General features: G+C 36.7%; 1 protein-coding gene across 34 annotated transcripts in view; it reads left to right on the top strand.

Annotated features, from left to right (window-relative positions):
* Positions 1-12809, top strand: part of NRCAM (neuronal cell adhesion molecule) — a 145373-nt gene that overhangs the window by 69115 nt on the left and 63449 nt on the right. For 16 of the 34 annotated variants that reach the window (XR_010027615.1, XM_063155228.1, XM_063155226.1 and 13 more), the window contains 2 exons: positions 8543-8732; positions 11109-11126. Coding sequence is in view for 32 of the 34 variants with exons in the window: in XM_063155228.1 (XP_063011298.1) it covers positions 8642-8732; positions 11109-11126 (109 nt within the window). In the remaining 2 variants the exon portion in view is untranslated. Of the gene's footprint in view, positions 1-8542; positions 8733-11108; positions 11127-12809 lie in introns of those variants that run through there. The other 18 variants (XM_063155244.1, XM_063155237.1, XM_063155241.1 and 15 more) reach the window with 3 other exon arrangements.

The raw sequence follows: 12809 nt of genomic DNA, 5'->3' as shown, positions 1-12809 counted from the left end.
CTACTTTATCAGAATTATTTAAAATTAAATGAGCAAACAGGCTAACTTTTACCTGTTAAATAGGTGTTGCACGTAGGTGGCTGGTTCCCAACACCCATCATCAAAAAATGTACCCAGGGCAGCTAGCTGGAGTTGGTACAGTTTATTCCCTCTGCACTGTTTACCCTCCTTTGTTCATGTACTTGTTAAGGTTTTATATCTGACAGAATGCCTTAATCCTCCTTTTCTGGCAATGTCCCTATTCTGAGTGACCTCCTCTTTAGCATAACTATTCCAGCATTTCATGCCAGTATAAGTGGTTTCTGCTCTACGTCCCCAAGGGAGGAGTTGCCCTGTCTGTGAATCAGATCCTGCTCTTTTGCACAGTACAGTTTTCTCAAGGGTATCTCCAGGATTGCAGGAATACTTCTGGACAGTCAGTGCTTTTGGAGTTAGCTGTAGAGATGCAAAGAAGATAATTAACCTGTGTAATACAGAATCTATTACCTTCTCCTTAGGTAGCTCTCTGAAACCCCTGCACTGAATTCTGATGGGTAGAAAAAATTAGGAAAATAGAAAAGAAAAAAATTAGGAAAATAGAAAAAAAAGTCCATTTTATCACATCTCCCAGGTAACAAAGTTAATGTTTCAGCTGAGCATCCTCTTTGCATATTAACAAGGAAACTGAACTGGGAGTCCTCACTCAGGGTATGGCTGTGAAAGTAGGCTGATGATACAATGATATTTTTTCTTATAAGCACTGTTTTATTCTATTGCAAAACCTTTCAGAGGGAAAGAGATGGGCTTCTTGAAAATGTTTTCCTTGTTGAAGTTTCTGCTGAATTATTTGTACTTAAAGAGCGACGAGATCATTTGCATGCTCTAAAAGTGTCAAAGCACGAAGAACTATCCTAATGATAGCATCATCTAGGTACCTGTTTTTACCATCCACAAGCTGTAAAAATGTGTTTTCTTACTTTATTTTCTCTCACTTTGAATTCTTTCTAACTTACTGAGAATTTTAATGATTAAGCAGAATTCTTTCGTGTCCTTGATCTCCATATTTAGTGATTTGCTTGAAGCCAAACTAGCTCCCTAAATTTATGCAAGTTACATTTTCACTCCCTCCTTTGTAAACTCACAGTCTTCAGCGTGAGTAGATCAGCAGCAGCAGCAGCAGATTTGCAAAGTACACTCAACTCCAACATCTCAACCAAGTCTTTGAAAGACAGTAAAGTATGTATACATGTATAAGAAATGATGTGTGTTTGTTCAGGCTGTAATGACTCTAAAGGACTGTTGAAATAGGTGTCACTATACCATTAGTTTTATGCTCTATTCCATTGTTTTTACATGAGGGGATTAAAAAGGTAAGAGATTCTGAATCCAGTCAAGTATTTAGGGCACCAGAAAGGACCCAAGCAAGACCCAGGCATCTGTTTAAATTTGCAATACAAAAGTGCTGTTCAGATGCTGATTTGATTCTGGGGGCATCTAAACTTGCCAGGCTTACTAGGCTTACCTACCTACTTGAGGGCTATCCACAGCTTTGCTTGGCCATGTCTATAGTCACCCCAGCCAAAGCAGTTTATAATTTAAGCTGAGCAGGATCTAAAAAGTAAGTGCTGCTCTGTTTAAATCCTCAAAAGGGCCAAATCCAATATAGCCCTTAAGGGAATATGTAAGACAACTGTAAAAGCACAGATTAGCCTTGCTCCAGTGTTTTAAAAGTCAACCCTAAGTGGCTGCTTTAAGGATTCAAATCTGTGACACATGACTGAATTTACAGGCTTACCTGCTGCCCTTATTAGATATTTGACCTCTGTGCTTAATTGTTTGGGCTTTTTTCCCCTGCATTTTCTGTGCTCATAGACTGTGTTTCTTGAGCAGACAGCTGAAATAAGAGTGGAATTTTTAAGGACCCCTATCTCTGCTTTTTTATCTGCATCCCAGTGTTCATAGTGATCTACCAAAGAGATCCAGTTAGCAGCTATGAAATTTTAGGCATGTTCTCATGGCAGATGTGTTGGTCATTTCCATGGTGGAGACAAGCAGGCAAATATTTGGGGTCTTTTAATAGGACCAAGTCTTAGAAACACTGTTTTCTGATGTTGTTATATTATTATAAGTAACATGATTATTTGGAAGAAAAATTATGATGCACCATATTTGGATGGAAAGCCTCTTTAGTCATAGTAACCATTAGTAGGTATTGAATAATATGCATTGAAGACACAGAATTTTATGTCATTTAGCAAGCCCAGGTGACCTGTGAGCTCCAGAGGACCCAGTGGGGAAGATATCTGGTTCACAGGTTTTAGTTTTTTAATATGTTCCTTAAGACTGGGAGATAGCTGGTGTTCTGCCCAGATTCAGAATAGACAAGCAGATTGAGCAGGGTAAGTATAGCCTGATATAAATCCCAGTGAACATATGGAAAAAGCTGATTGGGAGCTCAGCTGATAGGGAATTAAAAGCCTTGAGTAAAATTGATTCTGCTCAGAGTTTTATGGAAAGTAGAGCTTGTAAAACAAATTACTTACAAAAACTTGATTTTAATCTTTTAATATCTGGTAAAATTACAAGTTTGGTAAGATGTTGGTCAGATGACTTTGAAAAGCATTTGGCTTGCTGCCATATGAAACCAATTAATAAAAACATGAATTGAACTATGTAACAAAACAGACCCGACTTTGATGAATGACAAACCAGTTGGCAGGTCTTTATATAGGATTGTCAGTAAAGAAGTTTCATGGACTAAGTGGCTTTCCCACAGTTGAAAATAGAGTGACAGTAGAGAGACTGTAAATTATGTCTGGATTGTGGAAAGGAAGGGGACCACTATGAATGCTTAAGTACATTCTCAGAGCCAAAACAGTAATGCTGAGTGTAGTGGCAGTTCAGGAGTGTAACTGGGCTGATGATTTTTTTGCTGTATATAGAACTGTTGAGAACATTTAGAGTGTGGCACACAAGACCATCTGCCTTTGTCAAAATAGCTTGAAAATGGCTAAGTGCCATTTTCAAACATTTAACCCTAATAAGTACCTGAAGCATCTGAATTAGTCCTCAGGAGATCTTGTTGAATTCAGGAGTTCTGTCTCCATAGTTTATTTTTCATCCAGTTCTCTTTGAATGGATATCCCTATAAAATTTACAGTGTAGCCAAGTCCAAAGCAATGAGTTTAAGCTTCATAAACAGGAGATTACAGAAAATGATTTAGTATTTCCTGATGACTTTAAAGGATAGATTTGTAGTAGATTGTGACAAATTAAAAACCTGGAGGAAAGCAGTATGGTGTTTTCCAGGGTCCTAAAGGATGAGAAATAGTTCTAATGTGGTGTGCTTTTAGAAAGTTTTAAAAATTATTTCTTTTTATTGACACCTCTATTCAGACACTAAAGCTATGTGTCCTGTGCTAAGTAGATTAAGACCAGCTATGTAGAAATAGACCATAACTTGGATAATTTACATCTAATAGGTAAGAGATGGATGGGGAAAGCAAACCAGTTGGGACTGAATTGACTACAAGGTTATTCAAGAGCAGAATTTTGACTACTACTTGGGTCTGTCAGCAGGTACCTGTGTGTTTAGTCTATTGTGTCATACTACCCCCATAAAAACAGTTAGAATTATTCTTGTTATATAGCATTATTGTTACTTACACACTTACGTAGTGTAACACTAAGTGCATTGTTATCTATTTCTATTTGAAAGATTTTAATTAAATATTTGTTTCTAATTAGTGTTTTTAATGTGGCCTGTTATTGCAAATGCTAGATAATCTAAAAAAGAAGGGTGAAATTTGAAACCATGTTCGAAAATATTGTAAATAATCTTATTAATACTTGCAGTTAGCATAGTTGTGTAAACCACATAAGTCCTGTAAAGACCTTCCATTAAGTGATAAGGTTATTGCTGTTTTCCTCAAAAGCAAGCATTCTGTGCTTTTTGATTATTATCTTCAACACTTCTTTTCAATGTATAAATCATTAAATACATTTATGCCACTTAAAATTGCTTTTAATGTTTCTGTAGATGTAAGACTGCTATGAAACAAATTTCCTTGAAAACTATTTATTTTTCCTATATTCTAATTATGTCTGTCTTTCACTGTGAGAAAAAAATAGAGGCATTAGACAAATGAAGCAGAGGAAGATTTTTGCTAAGTAATAATTTTTCTCTGATCTCCAGTGTCTAACTTGTACTGCATTAATTTAGTTGTGTTTATACAGAAGATAATGCTTTTTTCCCTAATGTCTATGAAATATTCCAATTGTTCTGTCTTACAATTTAATAACCCTTTCACATTTCTTACACTGAACTTGGTTTCCATTCACATTTCTAAAGACCTTTTTTGTCTTAAAAATAATATAGTTGAGTAGAAATGCATAATCAGTGATGCATCAAGTCTCTGTGAAACAATATTACGGTTAGAAAATGCCGTCTAACTTTGGACTAGGTTAAATTTCAGTAAACACACTTCCTTACACTCTTACATCCTAAAAAAGAAATGTTGCAGCAGCATTTACAAGGAAATTAAACATGTTGTATGCTTCTGTTGAAGACAGAGGAAAAATGGGTCCTCTCTGGCATTTGGAGCCTCAATTGACTCACCTTTGAGGTGTCAATTGATTAATTGTATTATTATTGTCTGTATTAATATTCCAATCAGAAATCAGCATTACTCAGTACTGGTATTGCATGGTAAAATACCCTCTGTGTTTGGGTGTGTGGGTGTTTGCTCCACAGTTGTGGATACTGTTCAGCTGTTAACACTCTCTTTGGCAAATACTGGCTGGACCCAATTGTCATTCTGTGGTGCCTGGACACAATTCAGGGAGTGTCAGAGTGAGTAGGTAGGATGGATACTCCTTCAGTGAGGGGAAGGATGTAACCCATGATGTACCAGCATCTTCTCCCAAGCAGCAAGCAAAAGGACAAGAGGGAACAGTCTCAAATTGCTCCAGAGAAGGTTTAGATTAAATATTAAGAAAAGTTCCTTTACTGAAACAATTATGAAGCAGTGGAACAGACTTCTCAGAGAAGTGGTTGAGCTCTCATCCCTGGAGGTAATTAAACTCATGTAGCTGTGGCACTTAGAAACATAGTGAAGTGTTGGACTTGGCAGTGCTGGCCTGATAGTTAGGCTTGGTGATCTTAAAGGTCTTTTCCAACCTTAACAATTCTGTGATTCATTTGCTCTTGAGCTCTTAAAATTGAGGAGATCCTTGTCCCTTTTGATTTACAAAAGAAATCTTGAATTCTGTCTTCCAAATTATCCCTTCCCTATACATGTTGTTTTTCAGAGTTTTGCTGTTTATAGCCAAATGGTCCCAGTGAAGAGACCACTGGGAACCAACTGTGTCTTGATCTTCTGCCATGTAGTCTACCTCAGGCTCACCTCAGGTGCCTTCATTCTTCTAATTGTGTCTTTCTGTGGGTCATTTTTAAAAAGTAATTCTTTGTTTGTTTTTTTTCCCCAAGTGAAAAAAGGTCAACGTCTCTCACTTGTTCCTGGTTCTTTTGTAATACCTACATAAAACCCTTTCCTTCTCAAATTATACTTTATGATGAATTGCTACTGCACTTTGCTTATGCATTTTTATTTAACTGGACTCCTGTTTGCTGTCCCATAGCTTCAACCCTTAGTCCATGTTGTTAATCACAATCAGTATCTCATCAAGAAGCACATTAGACGTAACAAGTGACATTTTGTTAGGTACATAGGAGGTATGCAAGGGTAGAAAATAATATTTTGTACAAATTGGTGAGCAAACTCCTGACCAAACTGTCACAATGTATGTGTTTTCCTATGAAAAGGTCAGGAAAAAATGTCTCAGTTACAAGAGATTGCAAATAAATTATCTGGAGGAAAAGGCAATCTGCTGTATAAATATTTCAAGTTTTGCAATTGAAGCCTTTACGTTGATCTGTGCTTAGAGGCCTGTCCTTATTTTGTAGCAGATAATGTTATGTCAAAGCAATGTTTAGTTCTACATAGCAGCTGTTGTATTAATACTAAATTATGCCAGATTTAATCTTGACTGACTACATTCAGCAGGAGCACCCAGTTGTGCTGACAAACCTAAAATCATTTTCAGTAATATTCTGTCGCAAACCCCTTGGGCTCTCTGAGGTTGAATTCCCATATTATACCCAAACATCCCAGCAGTAGATTCAATTGGTGTCCAACTGGAACTCTGCAGTAGCAGAGGTAGACAATATGAGACAATTTCTCAAGAGTATTACTTTCCCAATCATTTTAATTGCCCCTGCCTGATTCACCAGTGCTTGTGTATTCAGTTGTACTTGTTCAAAGCAAATGCAATTTGATTTTACAATACTCTCAAAACACAGCAATACTCATTTTACATGTCGAAAGAACAAGACAATAAAGTGGATAATCAGGTTTTCAGGATTTCAGAAGGAGAACTGAAACCTTGCATGGAGGAGAAACAAGATAAGTCAAGGTTCACTTGTGCAGTACTTCAAAGAGTGTCCTGTAAATCCCAGGTCATGGCACAGAGAGGGCACCTTGATAATTGCAGTGATACTGTAATGAGGAGATGGCATATTAATCAGGAGAACAGAGGGTGAGAACCTAGTTTAACTGAGAAGAGCAGACAGCTGTGGTTGCTGGAATAAAATCAGCTTTTCTGGAGAGCACTTCATTGCAGGAAACATGCTGGAGTGTTCTCAGGCACTCTTGACAGAAGCTCTACCCCTTCCCCTTGCTCTCTGCAGCAGGAGTGTAGTAAACTGGATGTGCCAAAATGGGATGAGGAAAGCACTTCTCACCTTTCCCAGCTCAACCTCCAGCAATTTAGGGTGCTTATTTAAAACGTAGCAAAGTTCAGTTTGTTTTTCTAGAAAAGTCTGATTATCTTTCATGCCTTCCTGCTACATGCCTGAGCTCCTTTCTGAGTCTTTTTAGGTTGGCATGCCACCTTCTTGACTGTTTGTGCAGTTCCAGTTTATATAAATAATTATGCAAAGGCCAGAACTATGGTGTCTTCTCTTCTGATGTGTTTTGTAATTTTTCTAATCTGCCATGATAAATAATTAATCTTTACATTACAGTATGAAGTCCTAGAGATAGTTTGGAATGTCAATTAGCAACTTGCCCAACAACTCCAAGTAGTACATGTCTAGAACTTTAACCTACTAGAATATTCTTATTTTGAAAGAAAAATCTGTTTTGCAGATAGTGACAGTAAGAATCAGGGAGTTTGATGTCCTAGGTTAGAAGTAGAGCTCCACACCTCATTTCTAGTTTCTAATTCCACTCTTGCTCAGAGGACTGTACAAAGAGAAAAATAATTTACAGCAGCAATTAAGAGGCATAATTTCTTCTGTAATGTGAAAATTGAGGTAAATTCTTACCATTAAGTAACTTCAGGAAGCACAAACAAATCTTAATTTATCATTTGTAAAGCAGGTGCTTCTTTGCAGCTGTAACTCCTTGTGGACTGGATAGCTTTGTGTTTCATATCTGTAGCCAGAGCTGAGCAAGTGTGCTCTTCAAGGTGAATTAATGCTGATCACTGTGAACTTCTTGATCCATCTGGGCAGTGCTTTCTCAGTGGATGTGCACTTACTGGGAATGCATTGTGCAAGCACCGTTTGGATTTCTAGGGCTGTGCAGCTCTTTGTAGGTCACTGGTGATGCTGATGGGGCTTGCAGGCAGCTTTCACTCCTCCAACATTTTTCTCAGCTAGAGCTTGGTCCTGGGTGCAGAAAATAAGAAGGGAACCAGAATCATTCTGCATGGCTAATGTGATCTCTCATGCTTGGCTGAGGAGGAAAATCTAACACATTTCCAAGAACTTAAGTTTCATTTCCGGCAGTTTGTCACATATGAAAGGAGGAGAAGAGTGTTTGAGAATATGCTGACAGTTAATTACATTTTGGTTTCAGGCTAGAAATGACAAAGCATTTTGATGTTACCTATTTTGAGAGGAATCAGATATCCAGAAATAGGAGCCTAGGTACAGTACTCAGGATAGCACCTTCACGCCTTCATGAAGTCTTGTGTATTCAGTCTACAGATGTCATATCAGAAAGAGTTCCAAAGTGGGGAGAAGCTGGAATACCTAGCTCAAAGCTGCAGAAGGATTCCACAGTTTACTTGGCAAATTCATGGTTTGACATATTTTCATTGGAGTAGATGCCTAAAATGCCTCTTTCCAAGAATGGTGCAGGGTGCTTGAAAGAGAGACTAGGTGGGCATCCAGAGCTGTAATCCTGTAAATCTTTAGTATATACTCTTTTTTTAACTAGATGGACTGACTGATGCTTTATCCTTCTTAGGAGAGGTATTTGTATTTCCGTTCAATAAGGTTGTGGGATTTCTTCATTAGCTTCTTTAGGAAAGTGTTATGATCTAGATGACCTAAGAACTTGTGAATTTCTTGTATTTCAGTAGAATAAATGGTGTAACTCTTATCTTTAGATACAGTATTTAGACTGCTTGTATTTCATAATATTATTAAGATGCATGTGACCATTTAACTCTCCATTATATCTGCATATCATTCTTTTGTTTTTTTATTTATCAGGTTTCTTGTCTATATTTACATAACTACTGCAAGCTATCTAATCTTAACAAAGTTGAACTTCATTCTTCAAGTGTGATTTACTCAGTACAGCTTAAAATCATGACAAAAAAGATGAGCATATCTACAAGCAAAACTTCCCTGGTCCTCCTTCTGTGCCAAATTATTTCTGCACTGGATGTACCTCTTGACTGTAAGTATTAACCTGATAATTAAGTGCAGAATAATAGAAGAATAATTAAATAATTTCTGTAGGAAACTGAAGATAACTCCAACACAGAGCTAAAAATAGAGTGTTTGTTCACTTTAATCGGGACATTATAATTTTGAATATTTACACTGACTTACTGAAGATTTTCAAAACCTGTGCACATAAAATGAGTTACATTGTTCAGTTGAGGAGGTGTAACACAGGATTCTCACACAAACCTACTTACACTTCAGTGTGCCTTTGTTTGATCAAACTGAGGAAAGCCAGAAAAGCCCTGCTAAATGTTAATTAGTTGTGAAATTAAGATTACATTGATATCTTTCTAAAAATCCCAGGACAGTTCCTAGTGGCTGTAAACAATCACCCTTACCTTCAGAGAAGAGGTTCCCAGGCCCTGGTATGGCAGCTAGTAAAAAATTCAAATACCTAAAATTCAGACACTCAAAGCATCTTATTTTTTTGATGCAAAAGGGTAAGTAAGGCTCTTAGATTTCTTGAGTAGTGCCTGAAAACAGTTAAGAAATTTTACTTAAAAACATGTTAGAAATGTCCTGGGCGGGGAACTCCAGCATGAACGCATGAGGAAACGCCTGGAGGAGGGGAAACCCCATTATCTGAAGTTCTTGTCTAATATAAGACTCTGTTAGTGGGGGACCTTGAAGATGGCACTCCATGCTGAGAAGGCAGCAATGGTAGCTTCTGTGTTTTACATTCTCAATAGCTAATTTTCTTAAATTACTCATGTTTCAGGTTGCTCTTTTCTTTCTAAGATAAACATAATCACATTTTCAGAATTCAGTGAGCCATGTTGCACCTCTGAGTGATGATTCATTTGTTAAACTAATTTCCAGGGAAGGGAACATTAGGGCTAGTGTTTAATTGATGGATTTATACATCAGTAAATTTGGCTGTGATTCTAATCTGCATGGTTTTCTTTACCCCTGTGGTTTTGATACCTTCCTCCCTTCCAGAAATGCATGTTTTTCTTTAATAATCATTGACATACATTGCAAGTGCTTTGGTGGGTTTTTTTTCCCCCCATGCATTTTACAAGCCTATCAAACCAATGACCTGTATTTCTGTAACAAAATCAATATATCTGAATGACATCCAACTTGTTGTGCTGCAAATGCTTTTAGAGGAATAAGCTGTGGGTTAAGGAAGGCTTTGAAAGTTTGATGAATAAATGAATGTGTTACTTTCAAAACCTAATTTTTCTCCTTAAGCATCTTTGCAGGCTATAAATAGTCTTTTAAACCTATCTTGTAGTTTAGCAACTCATATAGATTCTGCACCTCTTTAATACTGTGATCTTAGGACTAAGATTTTGGGTTAAATTTACCAGAAATGCATCAATAGAAAAAAATTAATAGCCCTTTTGGATGTATCATTTTAATTCTGTACTGAGAATTTAATTCCCTTCTGCTTCATGCTTATTAATTTTGTGAGGTCTGATACAGTCACATACATGAATTTTTAACCAGAAATTACATCTGGAATGATGGTATCACTTTCATAACTAATGATGAGAATTGTCTCTGGGAGAGCACCACAAGGGAAGGACACAGATTTTTGTGGCTCCTCCCTGAATATCAGCCATAGAGACCTGGTGGTGAGAACCTACTTGATTAGTTGAATATTTAGGTTTCATCCAGGTTAGAAAATTTCTATTCACGGCAAGTTCACTAGTTCCTAGCCAGTGTTTCCTCAAAGCAGGCCAGGAATGACTGAAAATGTAGGGACTCAGGGACATTTGGACTATTGATAAAGAGAGGTGTTTATGCAAAACATTGGAATTAAGCAATAATTCCAATTAGCTAAGATGATTTTTTTTTTATTTAGTTATTTTTCAAACCAGAAAGGGTTGCAAGCCTGTTGAGTAGGATTAGGTGCTTTTGTCTTTACAAGAGTAATTTTAGCCTGAAGCATTCTCTTTGTTCTTCCACGTGATCATATGGGTGGATTGATTTTGACTGCAGCATGAGTGCAGTACACTCCATTAATTCTGATTTGCTGCTGTCACCTCAGTATTTGTGTGTTATGTCCTTGCAAGGCCAAAATCACATAGCATGGTTGCCATTAAAAAGTCAACACTTCAAGAAAGTTTCTCATGCCAAGAGCTTTAAGATAAATGTAGTAATATCTGACACAATGGAAATTGTGTTTGGAATTTCAGGCATCACTGCATGGGTTGCAGTGCTGCATGTTTTCAATGTTTTCTTTTTAATGGTGACCAATGCACTTGTCAGAGATACTTATCTTCCCTCTCAAAGTTGCTAATTTTCTCTTCACTAACAAATATTTCTCTTTAATCTCCATTTGTCCATTCAACTGCTGATTCTGATGTGGGAATAAAAGCAAAACTTCTAGAAGAATGTAAGTTACTCTTCACTAAAAATAGGCTGTGTGCTGCTGAAAATTAATACAGATTGTGCTGCAAATTGAATTTGCAGTCCAAAAATGTGTGATTCTGACATCTTGTTGATAATTTTGTTTGCTGTATCTAGATGTTTTGTGCATGCAGTGTTCAGAAAATACTAATGTACATAAAACAACATTCTGATATTCTGAATAAATTAATTGTGTGATTTTTGATAGTGTGCTGTTTGAACATTAAAATCTTCACTCAATATCAGCATGTGCAGTGTTTTATTACTACTTTCAGGAGTAAATATATATGATAAAAAATATTGGAATGTATGTACTTTTTACTATGTTACATATCTGATGTGGACATATTTTTATATCCACAGTGGATATAGCTATTTAAGTAGACCTCATATTTTATGGCTTCTAACTTAGCTTTAGTTTTATGGTGAATTTAATCATTTTTAAGTGCAGTCCATAACACAGGAGTGGAGATTTCAGGTCTTTGATGTGTATCAGATGGAATATCCTGTAGGCTGGGCAGTGTTTGTTGTCATATCCTTTTTCAGGGTGAATTTGCTTTTCCCAAGTAAGCATCTGGTACATACTGACCCTGAGAAATGCCTCTGAGAGGGAAAAGGACTGCCTTCAAGTACTCCTAAAGAAATACACATGAAGGCATCATGTAAGAATGTTGCCTTCCTCTTTCAAGGATTCTCCCCTGTGCAGTGAGGAGCAGAACCCAGTTTTCCATGGCCTGTTCTGTTCTGCTTGGCTGCTGTGTTTTGTTATTATTCCATTCCATCTGATTTCTTTTCACTGCTGTTTCTTGCAGCTAGGGTTTTACAGACAGCTACCTCTGTGCAAAGGAGTACTTTATGTGTAATGGTATCCTTAAGGAAGACTTAAATAAAAATCTGGTGTAGAATTTTAACTGTCTAGAGTGAGGCATGAGAACCAAACTAACTCTAATGATAGAAATATTTTGTTCCAGTGGCTAGAAATTACCCCAAAGCACAAACAAAGGATATTGCTGGACAGGTGATTTACAGCACTTAGACAGAGATGTTCATGGGCATGTTATTAAAGAAGTTTATTTTGGTGACACTGAACTATAAACATATGAATAATGTTGATGACAACACCTTTCTCACTATCTTGATATCATAAACAGTGTTTTTTTTAATGCAAAAAATTGGCATAGATAAGGGTAATAGTGTATAAATTGCCATAGGTAGACACCAGCTACTTTGTCAGGTGAATCAATTTTGTTCTGTGCTACTTGTTTAATAGTAATTGAAAAATGACAAATGTTAAATGACTGCTTCTCCTGGAACAGTTCCAGAGACTATGTTCTTTATGGATTTCTTAAGGGGAATTGGTGCTTACTTTTCCTACATGTTTACTTTATTTGCAAGCTAGATACTATTTTTGTCATTTGTAACAGTGTCTTTTGCTTATAACACATTTTTTACTCCTGAAAAGTAGTTCTTAAAAGAATGCTTTATAGATTAATGCAATATCTTAAACAAAATAAATGTGTGGACATGCAGAGAATTTGAAAATATACAAAATGTTTAGAAGCACAAAGCAATGTATATTTTTTCCTTCTGTGTGGTACAAAACCATTTTGTGGAGATGTATGTCTTGCAGCTCTTGATTTCAGATTTCTTGGACTTAGAATTTGAGTGT

Source organism: Melospiza melodia, chromosome 4 (assembly GCF_035770615.1).
Source record: "Melospiza melodia melodia isolate bMelMel2 chromosome 4, bMelMel2.pri, whole genome shotgun sequence".
NCBI lineage: Eukaryota > Metazoa > Chordata > Aves > Passeriformes > Passerellidae > Melospiza > Melospiza melodia.
The sequence above is the reverse complement of the archived record's forward strand: the minus strand, read 5'-3'. Positions and strand labels throughout refer to the sequence as shown.